The sequence below is a fragment of the Oryzias latipes genome, chromosome 19, assembly GCF_002234675.1.
Source record: "Oryzias latipes chromosome 19, ASM223467v1".
Taxonomy (NCBI): Eukaryota; Metazoa; Chordata; class Actinopteri; order Beloniformes; family Adrianichthyidae; genus Oryzias; species Oryzias latipes.
In genome coordinates this window covers 9,306,514-9,327,833 of record NC_019877.2, presented here as the reverse complement: position 1 = coordinate 9,327,833, position 21,320 = coordinate 9,306,514, and the positions used below count along the sequence as shown (strand labels likewise).

At 35.9% G+C, this 21,320-nt stretch overlaps 4 protein-coding genes across 9 annotated transcripts; 2 read left to right on the top strand and 2 right to left on the bottom strand.

Moving 5' to 3' along the window:
- Positions 1-12: 12 nt before the first annotated feature.
- ccdc189 (coiled-coil domain containing 189) lies at positions 13-3,253 on the bottom strand. 4 transcript variants are annotated; one of them, XM_004080360.4, is made up of 9 exons: positions 3,035-3,253; positions 2,167-2,201; positions 2,012-2,077; positions 1,762-1,925; positions 1,463-1,533; positions 1,262-1,378; positions 495-564; positions 232-297; positions 13-126 (listed from the first exon to the last, which is right to left on the bottom strand). In XM_004080360.4, the coding sequence occupies exons 1-9, from the start codon at positions 3,227-3,229 to the stop codon at positions 98-100; spliced, it is 813 nt and encodes a 270-aa protein (XP_004080408.1). In that variant the 5' UTR covers positions 3,230-3,253; the 3' UTR covers positions 13-97. The 4 variants fall into 4 exon arrangements, 3 of the variants coding, with proteins under 3 accessions (XP_004080408.1, XP_004080409.1, XP_011486463.1); XM_004080361.4 differs by lacking the exon at positions 3,035-3,253 and adding an exon at positions 2,590-2,776; XR_002292508.2 differs by lacking the exon at positions 495-564.
- On the top strand, positions 3,228-7,006 carry LOC101165848 (tubby protein-like). Of its 2 annotated transcripts, none has more exons than XM_020712159.1 (11): positions 3,228-3,401; positions 3,840-3,999; positions 4,080-4,307; positions 4,426-4,566; positions 4,976-5,118; positions 5,230-5,391; positions 5,507-5,619; positions 6,146-6,260; positions 6,342-6,440; positions 6,526-6,694; positions 6,776-7,006. In XM_020712159.1, the coding sequence occupies exons 1-11, from the start codon at positions 3,363-3,365 to the stop codon at positions 6,907-6,909; spliced, it is 1,503 nt and encodes a 500-aa protein (XP_020567818.1). In that variant the 5' UTR covers positions 3,228-3,362; the 3' UTR covers positions 6,910-7,006. The 2 variants fall into 2 exon arrangements, with proteins under 2 accessions (XP_020567818.1, XP_011486465.1); XM_011488163.2 differs by having other exon boundaries at positions 6,523-6,694.
- A 2,935-nt stretch (positions 7,007-9,941) lies between these two features.
- On the top strand, positions 9,942-14,045 carry LOC101166750 (interleukin-21 receptor). The gene is made up of 8 exons (XM_004080532.4): positions 9,942-10,071; positions 11,671-11,800; positions 11,879-12,081; positions 12,172-12,329; positions 12,500-12,677; positions 12,765-12,864; positions 12,945-13,023; positions 13,083-14,045. Exons 1-8 carry the CDS (start codon positions 9,948-9,950, stop codon positions 13,485-13,487), a joined length of 1,377 nt encoding a protein of 458 aa, XP_004080580.3. The 5' UTR covers positions 9,942-9,947; the 3' UTR covers positions 13,488-14,045.
- On the bottom strand, positions 13,687-21,111 carry ube2i (ubiquitin conjugating enzyme E2 I). Of its 2 annotated transcripts, none has more exons than XM_004080357.4 (7): positions 20,890-21,111; positions 19,503-19,586; positions 19,312-19,395; positions 19,129-19,201; positions 18,430-18,539; positions 15,332-15,411; positions 13,687-14,424 (listed from the first exon to the last, which is right to left on the bottom strand). In XM_004080357.4, the coding sequence occupies exons 2-7, from the start codon at positions 19,566-19,568 to the stop codon at positions 14,361-14,363; spliced, it is 477 nt and encodes a 158-aa protein (XP_004080405.1). In that variant the 5' UTR covers positions 19,569-19,586; positions 20,890-21,111; the 3' UTR covers positions 13,687-14,360. The 2 variants fall into 2 exon arrangements, with proteins under 2 accessions (XP_004080405.1, XP_011486461.1); XM_011488159.3 differs by having other exon boundaries at positions 19,503-19,583.
- Between the last annotated feature and the right edge of the window lie 209 nt (positions 21,112-21,320).

Genomic DNA, 21,320 nt, shown 5'->3' with positions numbered 1-21,320 from the left:
TTCATTCAAGTGTACAGTTTGGAAATTTTTCTTTATTTTCAGTCTTAGTGATTATACTTGGAGAATCACAAAACCTCATTTTCTGTCTGATGTATTGTTATATAACTGGTTTTAGATCCAGGGAACCTAAAAATGGAGGGAAACATAAGTAAATGCATCTTATTCATAAATTCTGATTCACTTTAAAAACAGTTTCTAAAGGAAATGTTCTGTCAGGATTTAAGATCTTACGATCAGAGGCCCCTTGCTGATCTGTGGTCAGCCTTTCTTTCGTTTCCTCCATCAAATCAGCAACATCTGCCATTAAAAAGATGTTATTAATCTGGTGCAGGGGCCTCAGGTCTTGTTATTAAACAGGCTAACGTTAAAAAAGCATGGCAGAATCTGAGCTTGACATAAACTATCAAAAGATTTTTTTTAAAGAAACATTGGAATGGGTTATCAGTTCTCTTGCATTTTTTTCTCCCAAATCTTGAACACTTGTCCGTTTTTACCTCTATCTTCCACAGCAGAAGATGCATCTTCCTCCATCCCAGAGTAAGTCAAAAACAGATCAAGTCTGTGCTGCTCAAAAGCAGAGAGAGAAACTCTCTTAGTTTTTACTACAGTAATTACTCATATTTTGAAGTAGTCTTTTTAAAAGGAGACAAATAATAAGTTATTATTTTGTATTATTGTGTATCCAAATAACTGCTTTTACTAAAAGTACTGCAAACATTAAAAATGGAAAAATAGAGATGCAAATAAAATGGAAAAACTATAATTTTCACTGATAATAATTTTGAATAATCATTGTTTTGCTTAAATTTAAATTATTTATACTATTTTTCAAAACAAGACTGTGACATATTTGGCCCAATAAGGTAACACAATCTCACTTATTCTAAAAATGTTGACCAAAACCATAAAAATGTAAAGTTTTAACCAACTCCAAAGCTCTCTGAACCCAATATGGTTATGATCAGTTATTAATGAATAATCAGCTTAAAATAATTCTAGTGTTCATTACAAAGTTAACTAGGTTTTATGAAATACAGTGGTAATGCTGGTGAGTTATTGGAAATGGTGAACTTTTGTAGCTTTTGCTGCTTAAAAACAAAATAAGGTTACTTTTTTTTAAAAATAATAACAAAACTATATTTTTAGAAGGATTGTGAAATTTTGCCGGACTTATAAAAAGTGTAACTAATATCACAATTTGACTTTATCATAAGAAGTAGAGAGGTGGAGTGAGGAAAAATTAAGAAAGGTTTAAGATCACCTGTGGCGTAAAGATGTACTTGTAAAGTTTGCAGTATTTCAAATAGACGTTGTCCAGATATTTTAGGATGCTGTTTGCTTGCTCAAAAGTGAAGATGTTGATGCTGAAGGGAGGCCGCTGTGGTGTGCAGGAAAAGAACAGGAAGCAGTGCAACATGGCAATGCAATGAAGTTGAAATGAAAGTAAAACTGTCCTACAAACCCTGACTGAGTGGCACAGCAGAAGTTCCACACAGTAATGGAAACACTCTTCTTCATCCTTCAGGATATTCCCTGCAAGTTGAAAAGGTATTTACTTTATAGCTGCATGACTACAGATATGATATTAGAGTTAAAGCGATTCATTCTTTTTTTTCCCCGTTTTTACAGTATTAGTTCAAATTGGATTTGTTTTATACTTTTGGTATACATAAAAAGATGCACAGAGCTAACTTTACTCATGCTTAGAGAGCCTTTAATCTGTAGCTGCACAAGCGTTATAAATACCTTGCTTTTGCTTACCTACATTAGCCTCATGGATGGACTTAATGATGGACAGAAGTGCAGACGCCTGCTCTTTTTTAAACCTCTGCTTCCTGCCAAAGAGCACAGCCTGGACGTACAGCTCCAGTACAACTCCTCTTTTTGGCTCAGGGAGATCTATTCCAAACAGTCTGCACAAAGCACTGTCGCAACAAGAGAAACAGTAAGTTTAAAGGCAGTTCATTTTATGGATTTGTTTCAATTGATTGACTCTTCTGGGCTATAAAACCTCTCCAGATCAGGAACAGACTTGATCTGATCAATTATCTCCATGTCATGGTAGCTTATGTCTCTCCTGTAAACGTCAAGAGAATAAACCCTGTGTTAGGTGTACAAGTAAAAGAAAATTAGTGTAATTTAACCATTTATATACTAAAATATTACCATAGCATCACTTTGGCCTTTAGAGAATGTGGTGCCTACAATATAAAATAAAATAAAATAAAAATTAAAACAATGTCCTTCCTTGTGGACATGACTGTTAAAAGTTAGGATATAAAAAAAAAGAATATATCAGCCTCAAAGAACAAAAAAATACAAATAAGCTAATAAACGTTGTTGTTTTCCCCCCCAATTTTGATAAAACATTTTGATTTTCATAAATATAATTACTATAGGTACTTTATTAGAAATGTGTTTAAGAGATAGACTTTGTATAAAAATGATTAGTTTTATAACTTAAAATCTAAATTAAAATCAAAATAATTGATTGTTCTGGGTGTTCAGTCAAGCAAAGGCCAAACGGAAGGAATGAAATACCAAACTGTTTACATTTAAACCATTTAAACATTAAAATGGAGATCATACCTTCAGCTGTGTTGTCATTTTGTTTACTGTTTTCGTTCACTCAATAATTGTTTACTTCCGGTGTCCAAGCCACGTCCTTCACATAGCACTAAAATACCGCTCATAAGCCAAAGTACTTTCCAAATTACTAATAAAATCAAGTCGAGACGAGATAAAACCATACGAAAAGTTTTTTTTTTCTAGCTTTGTTTTTTGCGGACGCCGTATCCATAGCAACGATAAGCCCCCACCACCACCGGCATAGGGTTTTGCTTTTTTTACATGCCAAATTAATTAATTATCGTTTTATCGACGTGATATATATATAACGATAAATAAGACTACAAGATAAGTATCCAAAAAGAAAAGATAAAACAATACAACACTAAATAACACAGAAGTAGAGAGGGTTTGTGGGAGCTTTGGGTTGCCAGGTTTGGTTACGTGTGGTGCTGATGATGCTGACCTGAAGCTCGCAGACAAGAGTCCCGGTTCTCCCCTCCCACGTTCCTCCAGGCCTCAGCGTGAGCGCAAAGCAGACGTGAGAGCCGCCTGTCCACACCAACAGAGCCGTGCAGCAAAGTTTAAGAGCATTATCTCGGTTTAATCCACTTTGCCTTCTGCCACTTGCAGGTGGACAAGCTGGCGGATCCAGGCGCATGTCACAAACTGCCGCCAAACCAGACAGTTTCCATAGAGAAATACCATTTTTGAGGACTAATACAGAGACCAATTCTTTTGGATTTACGACTTTTATTAACATTTCTAATTAATAAACGTCTCAATAGTTGGATATGGACGCTGAACTGCAGCAACAGAGGCTGGAGAAGCAGGTAAAACATTTATGCTGCCCACATAGATTTAAAATACACCTGATTCATTTAGCCTGCAATGATTGTAATACACAAATACCTGTCAATTTGACATCTTTATAGGTTTTGTTAGGTTTGGTCAGTTTTGCTTATTCTGCATAGTATGTAAGGTTGTAACTTATGTTTAGTAAAAGGCTATTTTAGGGGGAAACATTTATTATAATAAAAAAGGGGAATATAAACAAAGTAGAGGGGATATAAACAAATGAATGCATAATTATTTCAAGTTTATAATTTTAGAGGAGTTCAAGAACTACTAATAAGTATTATTTTGTATTTGGAAAAGATAATAGTACTCTAAATCTTGATTAAACTCTAGAGAACATATTTTTTTCCCTCTCTTTTGGAACTTTTTTGAGAGAAAAATTGAACAAATTGTGATTCTTAATCCTTTCACAGCAAGCTCTTCTGACAAAAATGCAGCAAAAGAAAAGAGCTTTCATTCCAATGGTGGTTGCCACTCAGGAAATGCGGCAGAAGAATCCAAAGCACAGATCGTTGTTTTCTGATGAGACTTCTCTGCTGATCAGCCAGTCTGCAAGCAGTGGTTCTCTGAGTGGTGAGGTTCAGGAAGGCTTTAAAAATACTCTTCAAAATAAAAGCACTCATTTTTTGTGTGTTTTGTTTCTTCTCTGAAAGATCAAGTGGAACATGCTCATGACAACCCTCTGGTTGAGATCACTCTGGGAGAAAAAGATATGATTCCAAGTGAGGAGCTGGAAGAACATCCTCCAGAGAACCTCGGTCATCCCAAAACGCTAAATTGGGAGGTCGATGTGGAGTCACAGGAGAAAAGTGAAGGAGTTAAACTAGATCCAGTGGATACAAGGACAAAGGAGGAAGACACAACAAAAGAAAATAACAAACGTAAGGTTTTTTTATGCTTACAAAACCTTAAAATTGTCCCGCTCTTTTCTGTATATTCCCATAAAGCTATAAAACACTTGACACAATTGTTTCTCACCAACTTATTTCTTTTCTCCAGAAGTAGAAGGGGAAGAGGAAAATGAGCAAGAAAATCAACATGAAAAAGAAAAAAAGGAGAAAAAAACCAAGAAGAAAGCCAAAGTAAAAGAATCAACAAACTCGCAGAAGACAAAGAAGAAAACCAAACAAGAACCTGACAGTAAAGCGATCATTTTCTGTAGAAAAAACACTGAAAAACATGTCAACACATTTATTTCACATCTGAAGCACTAGGACAGTCCTAACTATGTTTTTGAGTTAAAAGTAAGACAAACATTTGCTATATTAAACAAAATTAAGCTTAAAACAGCAGAAAGTAGATAAATATTATACTTTCGACCTAAATTTAAAGGAAAAATGCCTAACATAATCTAGCAATACCTAAGAAAAGCAACAGTTATCTTCAAATCTTGAATTCAAAACTAGATCAGACTGTGTTGGAGAGCCTGTGTGTAAAAAAGGATGTTATTATTCACACAAAAACATTTACAGAGGATTTTTAAACAGGCTGAAGAAATGCTCATAAATGCTACAGAAAAAAGCTAATATTTCTGTTTGTAAATTTGCAGCCGCGTGTCAAATAAGTGATGAGAGCAAAGATGAAGAAAAAGAAACAAAGTCAGACAAAGAAGAGAAAACCACACCAAGTCTGGCGTCACTTAACTCCAACTACAGGGAGCTGTCATCCTCAGAAAATGAACTTGAAGAACAAGTAAGGCCATTGCATCAAATATTCCATCGTTTTTACCACACTTTAAAAAGCTACATGATGTAAACAAACATTTGGTGCCGTTCGTTTCAATCTAACGCGTTCTCAATTCAGCCAAGCTCTCCCATGTCGACAGAAGATGTTGAGAAGTTCGCCTTACGGCCCGCTCCCAGAGATGTTACCATTCAATGTCGGATCACCAGGGACAGGAGGGGCTTAGAAAAGGGCATTTACCCTACATACTACCTACACATGGAGAAGGAGGACGGGAAGAGGGTCCGTACTGCTGGCAAATGATTGCAAAATAATTTAGCTCAGTAAATTTATATGACCTAATGTTCTGTTTAAATTCAAGATTTCTTAGGCTTGATGAAACTGTTTCCCTCTTTAGGTATTTCTGATGGCAGGCAGAAAAAGAAAAAAATCCAAGACCTCAAACTATCTCATCTCCACCGACCCGACAAATCTCTCCAGGGATACAAGCTCCTACATTGGAAAATTGAGGTATTACTTACAGTATTTCTAATATTTTTTAATTTTAGGCAAATATTTCAGCTTTTTCTAAACCTCTTTTTCCCCAAAACATGGGTTTATAATCTAAATAAAATATTTTTAGGACGCAAAAATATTTTTACTCAACACTTTTGTTTCTTTAAAACATTCAAATCTATTTGAAAAAACAATTATGAATTAAACAAAAAAATAATCTGAACTCAAAAAGAGTTTTATAAATAAAATAGATTTGCAAAAATGTAATTTTAAAAATGGGGTGTTATATGACCGAAAACAGATTTTTTTAATATAGAAAATGTGAAATTAGATCAGTGTTAACTGTTTCTTTTGATAGACCCTTGAAGCTGCATTAATTCATCTGGCCAGCAGGGGGCAATAAACTGGGTTGTTAACCAAGCTCTTTTCATTTTTTTCTTTTTTACCAATTTATGTTGTTTCTAATCAATTATTTGCCATCCCTTTAAACAATTCAATAGTTTCAATAGTTTCGGTGACAAAAAAATGTTTTTTTCTTTAGGTCCAATGCTCTGGGTACAAAGTTTACAGTGTACGATGGAGGTGAAAACCCAGAGAAGAAACCATTTGTCAAAGAGAGTGAGTCGGTGCGCCAGGAGTTGGCAGCCATATGCTATGTGAGTTCATCCCACACACTTCACAGCATAATATCTGCAAGTTAGTAAACCCTGTAACTGACTGGTTTGCTGCATTTTCAGGAAAAAAACGTGTTGGGCTTTAAAGGTCCCAGGAAAATGACAGTGATCATACCTGGCATGCTACAAAACGATGAAAGAGTCACCATTGGTTCTGGAAATGTATGTCTCTAAAGCACTGAGTGGGAAGCATGTGGTGATTTGGGTAAGTTTAGATTAACCGGGACATTTCTGTTTACTGTAGCAGAGTGAGACTCTACTGGGCTGCCACGCAAAGGGCCAAACAGATCAGCTGGTGACTCTGGTGAACAAATTCCCGAGCTGGAATGAACAGACTCAGTCATATGTGCTGAACTTCAACGGACGCGTGACTCAGGCGTCTGTGAAAAACTTCCAGATCATCCACCCTGACAATGGTAGACTGACTTTTTGACTCCGTATGGTGGAACATTTTTTTGCTTTGTTTGCCTGACGTCCTCTTCGGCCGTCTTTTTCAGAGGATTACATCGTGATGCAGTTTGGCCGGGTGGCGCAGGACGTCTTCTCCATGGATTACAGCTTTCCTCTTTGTGCCCTGCAAGCTTTTGCCATTGCTCTCTCGTCCTTTGATGGTAAACTGGCCTGTGAGTGATTAAAAGACATTCAGAAGCTGCAAATCAACAGTTTTATCTTTGTCATGCAATGTTTGCAGATAAATAAATAGTCATTTTTACAAAAAACAAAATTTAGCACAAGTGTGTTTGCTCTTCTTGTGTCTTCTTGTCAAATCTCACGATGAAAATATTTATTTTCAACACTTCCGTTTTTGCTGTGGTCCATCCAATCATTTTAAAAGTCACGTTGTTGCAAATATCTGCTAAGAATCTTAACCACGGGCAGCACGATAAGCCACAAAGTCATTTCATGTTAGAGTATTTTTAGTTTTTAAGTATCAAAAATCTCTTAAGGACATGTTCTCACTATCAAAGGGAGCAAAACTGAAGCAGATAAGGACCTCAGCTCCTGTGCAATACAAGGACTTGAATAAGATCATGGCCGATGTTGTGGACATTTTCTGCGCTGTTTCACGCAGGGGTCATCAAAGATTCAGCAGACAAAAATAAACCTTCGCTGTGCTCTGCTGCTCAGGAAGATGTAAAAAGACACTTGTGAGAGCTGAAACCTCAAATGGAACTAAAACACAAACAGAACAAACAAACACTTTGACTTTTTCTTAAACGGACCGTCGCTGAGAGAAACGCCTGGATCATTGCAGGCCTCACAAGTGTTGAACTGAAAAACACAAATCCATCTCATGATTGTTAAAATGTTTCATCTTTAAGGCTCCGGTTTTGTATGAGCTCTAAATCAAAAAAATCTCAACGTTTTAAAGGAAGCTATGACTTACAGAGTGAACTCTAATCGTTCACAGCATCAGAAAAAACGTCCTTCGGTGAGATCTTCTATCAGGACGCCAGATGTTGCACAACACTTGTAGGTCTGTTTTTCCAGAGTCAGATTTTTTGACATCAAGAAAGTTTTGGTTCAGATGAAGACCTGTGCCTATGCTGACACAAGCTTTCTGGCATGAAGTAAAGCAACAAAAATCCTCCAAGCTTTTATGTCAGTAAAGAAAAGACTTGTACATATGGTAACACATTTGTGGGAAATGTGTTGTGGTTATTTTCTGTGACATTTAATACAAAGAGGAAAGTCTTTTTAACATCCAAGCCTGACATCAGAAGGAGCCACAATAGTTGACTGATAAAGTTTGAAGTTTACTCGGTTCTTCAAACGTAACATTTTTACTGTTTTTGAATGATAACATGAACCAAAAAGCTCTGGGCTGAAGCATCAAGCCCATCCGAAAAACACCAAGGATACAATTTACACAGACACAAAACTTAACAAATTGACAAATATGACACAAAATCACATAAAGATACACATACACAAATACATACATGGATTTAAATAATATCAACCAATTAATTTACATTTTAAAAGTAACCTGCATTTTTTACAGTATTAACTAATTGAATATAGTTATCCCAAAAACTGATGATAATGATAATATTTCACTTTGGACATATGCTTAAAAAGAACAAATAGGACATTTGCCTTCAGGTTGGAGGGTTGGAGAAGTAAAAACCTTTTAAATTTTCTCCCCACCATGCCCATCTCCAGGCCCCGAGGGCTCGTGTGTCTCCATGTTTTCCAGATATCCTTGCCCCGCTTGTGGCTGATTACCGGGTTCATGCGTGTCCAACCAGTTAGAACATGCCAGAACAAGGTATGTTGAAAAACATGTGTCCCTCGGTGCCCACCTCTGCTGCTAGTCCAAATTGACTACCACACCCAGTGCACCCACTATCTATTATAGTCCTGTTTCCTCTCTAATGAGTACATATTCAGTTTCAGATCCACATATACACACATATGCACAAACGTGGAAAAATCGGACACACTCAAATGCATCCAAACACAATTCATGAACATTTACAGAAATATCCCAGTTTATTTTTATTTTGTACATGTACACATCTCTAAGTAATCATATTTCTATATTTGTTCTTAAATTCCTTTATGTTTGGAAATTGTTTAAAGAGTAAACTGGTTCTGTTCCACAGCCGTGCTCCACATATGGACACACACACACAATTGTTTTTTGTCTGTGCGTGCCCTGTGTAAAATAAACTGAACTTCCTTAAATTTTAAAGTTTTGTTCCAGAAACAGGACATCTCCATTTTACTCTATATGATTCAAACATTAAAATACCTTTTAAATGATGATAATGTCACTCTCTTATAAAATATAAAAAATAAAAAAAGACTTCACTCTCAAAGGCAAACTGCATTTAAAGCCACAAACTAAACTTACGTGCACAATATTCACAAATTTTAATGTTTGGATTTTTTAAATAGTGCATTTTTAAATTAATTTAACCAACTTTATTTTGTTTTCTAATTGCTCTTTCTTTGAAGTTTCATTATTGGATCAATGTGTATTTTGTATATTTTTCTCCAAACGTCACTACAATACTGAAAGTATGGTATTAATGTTGAAATTAGAATTTGCAAGCATTTTTACTCAGTGTTCCTTTTGTTTATGTGGATTATGCCAACAGCATTAGTTATTTAAAAAAATACTTTCAACATGTGGTTTCCATCTAAGCTGATGATCTAATAATTTCAAGGAACTTTGTTTCATAAATATGTTCAATTGCTATCCCATCAAAATGAAGTTTCACATTATTTGCTTTATCTGCACCAAAAAACAAAAACTCATCATTTTCTTAAAAGTTTGCAGTTTTGCACCGAAGCGTGAAGTTTTAGGTGACAAATTCAGCATCTGTTATTGGAAATTTTATAAATGTATGTTAAAAAAAACACTGTTGGAACAATGCGTCTCAAAGTGAATTTTTCTTAAAATGAAGTGACCTCAATGTCAAATTTCACTTTAGTCATATAAATAAACTACACTAAAACAAGAATTTCCTGTGCAGAATGTCATGAGGTAAAACAAACAATGCTCAATATTATATGAAAGAAAACATGTTTCACATGCAGATTCTTTGACTGGACAAAAATACATACTTATACATATGTATATATATATACATATATGTATTTAGAAGTCTCTAAAAAGACAGACAGACATGCTCCTCCTTCACTGGGTTTGCATTTAAGATGTGGGCTCTCACGCCAGCACGACTTCAGACCAGGACTGCAGTGATGTCGTTCAGTCTGAGGCTGAAGATCCTTCTTATCGTGTCCACCAGCACGGGGAGGCTGCATGGAGACTCTGTTCCAGGTGAGATTTTATTTCCTATGATCAGAGCATGAACTCTGTGAATAATAAAAGCATATCATGCCACTGTTCACACGTCAACAACACGTGTTGTTTTTTTTACCAGATGCTGTTTCTAAGGCTGAAAATCAATATGAAGTAGTTGCAGTGGGAGTTTGCTGACTTGTTTTATTGCTTTATAAAGGGCGGGGGTTTCAAAGGTTTCTTGTTAAAACCAATACAAATGTAATAAAATGTAATAACTTTGGTTAACATAGTCTCTAAGATGTAAAAAAAAAAAAACCAAGGTTATTTTTTTCACTAGCTAACTGATGTCTAACCATTTTTCTGCTTTTTTGTCTGAAGAACAAAAACAACAATCAAAATGATGTTTTTTACATTTCTCTAACCAGACACATAATACTAAGAGCTTGATCATTTGCTTTTAAGAAAAAGTATTCATGTGAACCAAATATTTTAAGCCATTTCTTGTTTGTGAAGCCAAATCAAATTCTAAAATGTGCGTTTTACCTAAAAAAGTTGCCATTCTCGGAACAAAATAAAGAAAAAGACTGACGTTTCTCATTTAAAGGTGTCAATGATCAACAAAAATGTCCACAAAGAGATCCTGACATTTCTTTCTGCATAAATACTAGTAAAGTAAAGCTGTAAGTTGGCACAACCATTTTTAATTAGTCAGATTTATTCAGTATCAGCAACATTTTCATGTTTTTTTTTCTCCTGTACACAACAGCAACCATCACATATCATAACGATTGTTTGATTTTTATGCTGTAAGATAAACAGGTCTGTGAACAAACGGACATGTATCTCTGTCGATAATAGTGAGAAACATGGAGCGTTCTGTGAATAGTCATCATATTCTGCATACAACATGTTTAAAAAAAAAAAATTGCTATATTAATTGTTGGTGGCAGTTGACAACAGAAGAAAAACATTCACAATATCATTAACCCTTCATTTAAGTTTTGAACAAAATGGTAAATGGCGTATACTTATATAGCGCTTTCTACCTTCTTACAAAGGCCCAAAGCGCTTTACAGTCACAGTCCCATTCACCCATGCACACACACATTCACGCACTGGCGGCGGCTCCACTGCCGAACACTGGCACCAACCTCCCACCAGAGGCAAGGTGGGGTTCAGTGTCTTGCCCAAGGACACTTTGATACATGGGCGTACAAGGCGGGAATTGAACCTACAATCTTATGATCATGGGTCGACCACCCTACCGCTGCACCATGGCCGCCCCTTAACAATAAGAATAGATGAAGAAAAAATATTCTTATGCAATCTGATCAGTCTGCAAAAGCACAAAACAACAATAAAAATGTTACATCTTTCCAAATGCACTCTCCCATGCCTCCCTAACCCATGATAGTCCTTCACTTATTTGAATTTGTCTTGATTAATCTACCTGGTTGTATTTTTCTATATTTCTGTTTTTAAATGTTTTATTTATTGAGTTGATATTTTATAAATATCAATTAAGGGAATGTGTAAATGTTGGCCCCTAATGAAGAACTGAAGTGGTCCATTTTTTAATTAATTAAACAGCGACACCTTCTGCATGTTTACGAGATTGAATCCTCTGCTTTTCAGGAACGGATCACCAGATTTACTGCACAAATGATTTTGTGTTCACCGTCAACTGCTCCATAAAGCTTCCCCCAGCGGCCAACACCTCGGCCAGCTCGTCCTGGCTGCAGTTTATTGATCCGCACGATGAGGAGTAAGGCAGTGTTAAACCAACATCTCTGTTTGTTGTCACATTTATGGTGTGTCTCATAGCTGTTTTACGTCCTCACAGAGAGAATCACGTCTGCAGGCTGACAAACACCACAGGAGCCTTGTCCTGCTCTTTTAAGAGATCTACTGAAGCACCAGAGCAAAGCGACTTTCCTTACATCTTTGATGACATCCACATCTATGAAATCTCCCTTTGTCATGGCAAAGATGGCAAATCTGACATGTGTGAGCTGTTGGATGATGGGTACAGACCTGTGACAAACAGTAAGCAGCAAAACCACAATCCGATCCTACATTCGCTACACGCTCAAAGGTTGTTTAAAAGAGTGAGAATCTTTTCTATCCTGTTGTCAGTCACACCCAATGCTCCATGCTGCCTCACAGTGAGGCACAACTCGAGTCGATACCACTTCAGCTGGAAAAACACCTACGAGAGGTACAGCACCAGTAACGACCTGGCAGAAAATCTAAAGTATGAGCTGCACTTCTATAAACTGGAGAACAAACACCCGGTGAGATGCTTTTATTCGGAAATTATTGCATCCTCTTGTTCTCAGGGAAGCAGTTGCACACATAAAAACTGCATTATTGTACTTGCACATTGGAGGTGAATTCCTTTGTTGTGCATAAATAACACAAATAATTCTCGTTTCCATAAAAAAAAAAAACTATATTGATTCAGGTGATGAAGCATAAAATTGTCCCAGAAAGCACAAGCTACTCTTTGGATGAGGAGAAATGCGTGCCAGATTCAGAGTACGCCGCCAGAGTGCGGTCCAGTCCTAACGGGGGTTTTTTCAAGGGGGAATGGAGCAATTGGTCACCTGAGGTTTTTTGGAGAACTGAACCAGCAACCGAAGGTAGAAAACACAAGAACTTACACCTGTTCACTGTAATTTGGACTCCACTGTGGTGTTGCAGTAATAGTAAATGTGTTCCTCTCATAGATTTCCCATCAAAGGTGTCGATTTCCCTTCATACTGTGATCATTTCCTTATGTGTGGTTATCCCCGTCCTCATTCTACTATGCTTTGGTCCTATGAAGAGGTAATTCTCTCACTTCAACACCAACTTTCTACCAACCGTTATCACCCCAGTCTTTAACGTGATCTCATTTTGGAGCACAGATGGAGGCAGAACAGCTTCATCCCAACTCCAGCTCCTTATTTTCAAACCCTGTACACAGACTGCCAAGGAGACTTTAAGGTAAAAGCAGAAAGTCGTGCTAAAAAAAGTTTCAGCATAATATATGACTGTGATTGCAGAGCTGGGTCATGACGCCGGACGAAACAGCAGATGTCCTGAACGCAGAAGAAACACTCCACATAGACAACCTGGAGAAGTGTGCAGACGAGCTGCTGACAGAGGGAAGCCCGTACAGAAACATCCCCAACCTCAAAAGCCCCACTGATCTGCAAAAAAGCCCAAACTCTGCGGAAACCAGCATTTCGCGTTTGGTTCATCTGTCGATGACGGGAAGTCCTGCAGAGGACTCGGGCTGTTGGCTCTGCAGCAATAATTCTCTGGAGGAGCTTCCTCTGTGGTACTGCAACGAGTACTGCACCCTGAACTGCATCCAGAAGGCCGCCTGTGGCACATTGGAGGACCATGCAAGCCTGAAAAAGTTCTGTCAGCCAAAACTCAGGGAGGATCTCATCAGGGATGTATAGCCTTGTATCTTTGAAGTAAAACTTCCCGATAAGCAATATTTCTGCAACAATTCTTTGCCAAATAAGCTGTTTTTCTATTATATATAAAACCTACCGGTACTGTGAAAATACAGTTTTACTTGAGTCCTACTGGCTTCATGAGTATTTTTTATCTGAAGGAGTTAATGAAATATGTGCCTTTAATAAAGAAAACCCAACATTTCGTAGAAAGTTTTATTATTAAGCCAACACATACATGACCAAAGCACCATATAACCTTAAAGTCTGATACAGAAGAAAGCCTACCTGCCTCAGCCACTGTGGCCGTTTATCCCACAGCAAACACTCTGCATAACAAAAAGACAGCCAAGGCAGCAAATTCTAACGTATATTACAGATCGATGAATACAAAACCTGGGGAAAAAATGTAGACAGAACCATCTAGAGACACTAGTGATACAACAGTATAAAAGTGCCATTCATTATACAGCAATTGGAATACTGACAATGAAGTAAGCTATTTTACATTAAATTTTAGAGGGGGGCTGTGGGAAAAAAACAAACAAAAAAACCTTTTCATCCATGAACATTGATGACCACCATCCTGGAGATGATGAACTAAAGCTGTGTCCCTTGCACCACATAAGACAATGTTTAAAACGAAATAACGCGAGTGGAGAGGACACCCGTCCTCTCCTGGCATTATGTGCCAACCAGCGATTAAGAACAAAATGGATAGGTGGAAGGAGAACAGATGGCACAGAATGTGTGGAGTTTAAATAGAAGTCTTTAAGCGAGTCTCGATGTGAGAGGAGCACATTCATCGAGAGACTGAGCGGGGAGGTGATTCTTGTTAAACCCATTCCTTCTGCTGCAGCGGAGAGTCCTCATCTCTTATGAGGGAGAGAATTTCTTGGCTTGTGCTCGAACTCTCTTTTCATATTCTACTCTATTTTGGCTGAAAAGGGATGGACAAAAAAAGTTAGTGAAGCAACGACACTGACAAAAGAATTGACATTTAGATTCAAACAAAAAGTTACGTTGTTTTATGTCACAAAAATAGTCAAAGCTTTACTTTAAGTAAGTAAACATGCATTAACCACAGACAATATAAAACATTTATGCTGATGACAGCAAGGAAAGTGTTTTAAAAACAATGTGATTCATATACATGTTTACTGAACTGAGGTAAGGACATTTTCTGAGTAAATTCAAAAAGCTTGATAAACCTCCACTTGATCTGATCAGGAGGATTCTAACAACTAAACAATAATACACATCTATAAAAGAAGTGACTCCATAGGTGGGATAACTGTATATACATTTGCTTCTTCCCTTTCAAGAAACAAATCAAACTATTTGACTTCAACTGATAATCATTATGCTTAATCAATCTAATCTGACCTGTGTGTCTATAATTATGGATAATTAGGCTGCCAACAAGATGGCATTTTCTAGGATTTCTGTTCATTGTTGTATTCTAAGAAATCCATCAATTGACATCTAATGGGTTTGACATCTGGGTTTGTCTAATAGTTTAATGCTTGAAATAAACCAAAACCAAATTTATCCACATTTTCATGCAATTCAACATTCAGCATCATTAAAATAAAAAATTGTCTTTGAACTGCCAACAAACCTGTTCATATTCAGCAAATGAATTTACTTTAATAAAAGTTATCAATGCTTAAAGACTTTTTTCAAAAAACTAGACAAAAATAAACTATTGTGTTAATTGCAAAGTTTTGCCTCCAAGTATATCCATACATTTTATATTTTATGTTTATACATACTTTCATCTCACCTTCACTGACAAATTACCATGTAAAGATTCAAACACAAAAAGAGACTCAAACACAGCTTACCAGTAGATTGTGTAAGCCTCTGCTTGGGCTGGATCCTGGATATTAGGCTCGTTTAGGAGTTCCTGGATACCTAATAAGATCTATAAGAACACAGAGAAACTCCTTTATTTCATGATCGGTGCTCTTTTGGACTGCTGACCACAAACAAGTTCAATGCAATCCAATTTCTAAGATTCACAGAGCAGACAGAGTGAGGACGGGCCTCCAATGGTCTCAAAAAACCCTCTTATTTATATAAAAAAAAAAAAAATCAGAGGCCATTAGTTTAGTTGTGGGTTACTTTTGTGAGAAACATTTATTTCGGTTATGTTAAACAAACAAACTTAAAAAACATCAACATAAACATTGACACTGATCAATGTCAACATAAACATTTGAACAAAATTAACCGAAAAAGGAGTTGGGTGAAGCCAAGGCTTATTTCCCCAACCCTGAATACAAACATCACATCTACCTACAAATTGTTAGAACCTTAAATCAGAAAAGAAAAAAAGAAGAGGAAAAAAAAAACAAAAAAAACAAAAACTAACACTTCTCAAAATGACCTCACAACCACCAAAGTCTCTCAGTCCAGAAGGTATTTTTGAAACATTTTAACTTTATACATTTTCTTAAAGTGCAGTATGGATTTTGCATTTTTCAGTTCATCTGATAATAAATTCCACATGTTGACCCCCTGAACAAAAATACTATTCCTTAATGCATTAGTTCTGACCACTTTCTTTTTAAACATATCTTTACCTCGAAAATCATAATTATTAACTTTTATTTCGAACAAACTCAGTATTTTGGCAGGTACACATTGTTTTTTAACTTTAAACATAAAAATTCCAGTACTAAGATCTACTAAATCAAAAAATTTAATTGCCCTTAATTTAGGAAATATTTGTTTTGTGGATTGATTGTATGAAGAGTGATTTACAATTCTAATTGTTTTTTTTTGCAGAATAAAAATTGGTTTTGTGTTTGACTTGTAACTATGCCCCCAGATTTCTAGACAATAGGTCAAATAAGGAATTATGAGGGAACAATATAAAATATACAATGTTGCTGTGTTTAAAAAATATTTGACTTTATGTAGGATGGCTAATGATTTGGACAATTTAGAGAGAACATAAGTTATGTGTGGTTTCCATGATAATGTATGATTCAAAATTACTCCCAGAAATTATATTTAATTTACTCTTTCAAGAACAACATCCTCAATTTTTAACTCAGAGATGTTTTCCCCTTTTCTATAGCCAAATATGACGTACTTGGTTTTATTTTTATTTAAAGACAGTTTGTTTGAATCGAACCATTGTTTGATTATGGATAATTCTTTTGTTATGTCTGAAAGAAGCTTTTCCAGGTTATCTCCTGATAAATACAAAGTACTGTCGTCAGCATATAAAACACAATTTAACAAATCAGAAACTTTACAAAGGTCGTTTATGTATAAAATAAATAATATAGGACCCAATAGGGACCCCTGGGGTACTCCACATGTTACAGGACACATATCAGATTTTTCAGAATTGAAATAAACATACTGACATCTGTTAGAAAGATAACTTTCTAACCAGGAATATGTTATTCCTCTAAAACCATATTTCTGTAACCTACTAAGTAACATAGTGTGATTTAATGTATCAAATGCTTTTTGAAGATCAACAAAAACGCCTACAGTAAATTTCTTCTTCTCTATCGAAGAAGAAATATGATCAACCAGCTGCATTATCGCCATTGAAGTATATCTACCAGCCCTAAAACCATATTGATCCTCATAAAATAAATTAAACTTTCCAATAAAATTATTAATTCTTTTAACAAAAAGTTTTTCTAATATCTTGGAGAATTGGGATGATAATGAAATTGGTCTGTAATTTGTAAATATATGGCGATCTCCATTTTTAAAAATGGGAATAATTTTTGCTATTTTCATGAAAAATGCCCTCCCTAAAAGACATGTTAAATATATGAGTTAGTGGTTCAAAAATGAACTCAATTGTATTTTTAATTAATGACATATCAATGTCATTCCAATCTTTGGATCTTTTATTTTGAAATGTTCTTACAATTTCTAGTATTTCATTTGAACTAACCTCAGACAGAAACATTGATAACTTGTTTGATTGGATACTAAGTTCTTTCAACTTCTTTATTGGCTCTTTTATTTCCATTGCAAGTTTATTTCCAACATTAGCAAAGTATTCATTCAATTCATTTGCAATAAGCATTGGGTTTCTGATATGAATATCATTTTTTTTTAAATAACTTGGATACTCTTGTTTCTTTTTGTTTTTTTTGGTTAATTTGTTTATTATTTTCCAAGTCTCTTGCATGTGTAATTTGTGTTGCTCAATTAACTTATGATAATACCGTTTTTTAGAATTTCTTATTATATTCACCAATTTATTTTTATAATTTTTATATCCATTTTCTGCTTCTTTACTTTTTACTTTTACAAACTGTCTGTATAGTGCATTTTTCTTTTTACAAGCCTTTTCAATACCTTTGGTTATCCAAGGCTTTTCATTATTTTTTTTATGACTAATTTTAATTTTTGGACAGTTTAAATTATAAAGCTCTATGTATCGATGCAGAAAGGCATCATAAGATTCATTCACATTGGTAGAAGCATACATTTCATTCCATGTTTGATTACATAGAGCCCTCCTAAATGAATCAATGTTATCAGGATTGCAACACCTTATCCTTTTTGCCTGGGTCTGTGTATACATTTTCTTTAAAGACACATTTTTCAACACTGCAAACACAGGCAAGTGATCAGTAATATCACAAAACAAAAGGCCTCCCAAAATTTCTTTATCAGTTCTATTTGTGAATATGTTATCTAGCAACGTTGCTGATTCGGTGGTTATACGCGTTGGCTTATTAATTATTGGGCATAGACAGTTACCATACATTGTGTTGATAAACTCACTTGTTTGATTTAAACCAGTTGGATTGATTAAATCTATATTAAAGACACCACATACTATTTTTATTTTATTTGTGCCCATAGTATTTAAATTACTATTTAAATACTACTACTAATACTACTATTTAAGTTACTCTGTTCAACATGTGCTTAAAAAGCTCATGGGAGCCCACACCTGCTTTATTGTGATGGCTGGTCTCCAGTCTTTGTCCTCCTCTAGAATCGATAGGCATACTGTGCCTGATGGATACACATTTGGATGGAAGAGTGGGGGTTCAAATTTACCTGAAACACAAACAATAAAGTACAGGTTATTCTGACTCTTTAGGTATTTCCATAATAAATGAACTAGAGCTCATCGATTCTTACAGATTACATCAAATGTGTATTTTCCTTCTATTGTGGGGACAGATTCTGTACAAGCCAGAATTATTCCAGAAATGGCTCAAATCACTGTATTTTCACTTTAGTTTACTGAAAAATAACAAAAACATCGACATCTAATCTGTTGTCTGATTGCTTCCCTGATTTTGTCACTCGTCGTTTTTTTGTTTTGTTATTAAGCCTGTACACGGTCGCTGCAACAACCAAATTTCCCAAGCTAGGATCAATAAAGTATCTTCTTTGATTTAGCCAGATTTCATGAGAACAACTATCACATAAAGAAACATTGACAGACATTTTTCTGGTACATTTGAAAAGAACTTATATGTTGGGATTTGTTAGCTTTACGACACTGTGTGATTCACCAAAAGCACATAACTGAAGTTTTTGTTGATTACTCATTATATAAATGCACTGCAAAAAGACTAAAAATGAAACATGTGATTCAAATGATACATTTACACTGAACTCGGACTAAAAAGCATCTAACATTTTGGCGGTGAAGAAGGGTAATCGTCCTTGAACAACATGCGCAACTTGAACAGGCCTCCTTCCCACGGAGTCTATGAAGACACAGAACCATGACAAGAAACAAGCATTAAATTAACCTCACTCAGGTATATAACTGGCAGTTTTCTTTAGCTGTTTGCGTGTTAGAATATAAACATTTTACCCCTTTCTTGCCAGGAATAGCACACTCCCAATTCATGAGATTCATTGTTCCATCTGGATTTTTTGTTGGTACTGCGACAAATCCCTAGGACATTCAAACATAACCAGTTAGGACAGTGGTTTTCATAAAACATGGAGAGTTCAAACCAAAACAGATTTAATGTCAAATTATTTCAGATGAATTGAACTCACAAAGGGATGGTCTTTCCTCCATGCTTTACGCTCCTGAGCGAGCCTGCTCAATGCAATGCCTGACATGGTTTGTGTGGACACCTACTGTAGGAAAAAGAGCATCAAGTGACCAAAACGATTAAAAAAGGCTAATAAAACCATGGAATTAAATGTTTTTCCCTCCTTACTTGCTACTTCTCTAAATGTAATAAAACATTTACTTAGTTTAAGTTAATAAAACTGTATTTAAGTTTAATAAACTATATTCTGATTACATTTTGAACACAAAACAGCTGGGAGTCATTAATTTCCAATTTTAACTATATAAAGTTGCATAGAGATTTTAGGACTACCTGCTACTCAACTGCAATCAGTGATGACATACCCCATTCATATGAACAGTAATACAGAACACCAAAGGATAGATCATTAACTGCATCAATCTGTGATAAATATTTTATTGATCAAAACTTTCCACAAAAAACATGATCAGTGTTTAAAACGGATCCATCTCAATAATTTGATCAAAATTTCAGTTAGACAGAAATAAAGCATAGCCATGTCTGTCATAACGCTACATTAATGCTAACTTAGTTAATCTGTAATATTTAGAAACCACCTTAAAACGTGCAGCAGTTTTCCTCTAGATAACGCTACACAACATTAGCCGTAGCTTAATCAACTGCCAATGCAGCTCACAACAGCTTCGTTCAACTTTAAACATTTTTTATTCTAAAATGTATAGATAGACCGCATCAGGTGATTTTCATTAGTCTGGATTATGTTGTTTGCTTGCGGGAAAACTAGCATCTTAGAAAGATGGTTAGCATCAACAGCTAGCTAAATTAGCAGGCTGTAAAAAAGATAACGTCTTCGAAAGTGTAATTGAAATGTATTTTTTAAATCTTAAAGCTGTCTAAGAAGAGTACACTTCGATATTATTAAAGTGCTAATGTGTCAATTTGTAGTCAAAGCGAGTTTAAAATATATATATGTATATATGTAGTCAAAGCAGTTTTGGTTAGCATGTTAGCCTCATATGCTAACTCATGTGCGCCAGAATCGTGCTCCATCTGAACAGGCGCTGGCGCAGTTAGCGTCCGACACGGCCCGATGCAGCACAAAAAAATGCGCAACTGCACTTGATTTGGCCACAATATAGGACGGAGCTAATCCGATCGTTGCTGCTCAATGCTGATGTTTTCGGTAGACCCAAGAAAGATGTAGAGATTTAAGTCAATTAATACGTTACAGATGATTCAAGAATAAGGACAAAGAACCTCCCCTCAACTGAGAGGCGCACATTTATGCGTAAGCAAACTAGCGAAAATGGCGCAAAGACAAACATATCAAATGCCACAATATACAGTCGAAAGCTAACGTCGGTGCGGTCAGAATGTGCTCCTACCTCTCAGTGTGGTTGTATTGGCGCGGTTAATTTACTAAAAAAAAAAGAATTAATCGAGCTCGAATCCCGTTAAACGGTGCAAAGTTTCCCTCCTGAAAAACCCACACGCTCAGACTTTGGTGAGAAACAGCGGAGCGAAGCAGCCAACCGTCTCTCACTTCCGCCGTCGGTTAAATACCCCCAACGAACATCCGACTGCGCTGTTACACTTCGTTCAAGGCCTTTATGAACAAACAGTTTGAGCAGTTGACTTAAAGCGTTACTTACTTGGTCGCGCGAGCGGAAGAGCTCTGATTTATAAGGTTGAAGCAGATGCAAACGGTATACTATACGCAGGTAAGAAGTCCTCCAAGGTTTTGCTGCTGCAATTAAAAAATACTTTTGCTTGGTCATATATGAATGAACCAGGAATATTTAAACGCACAAATACG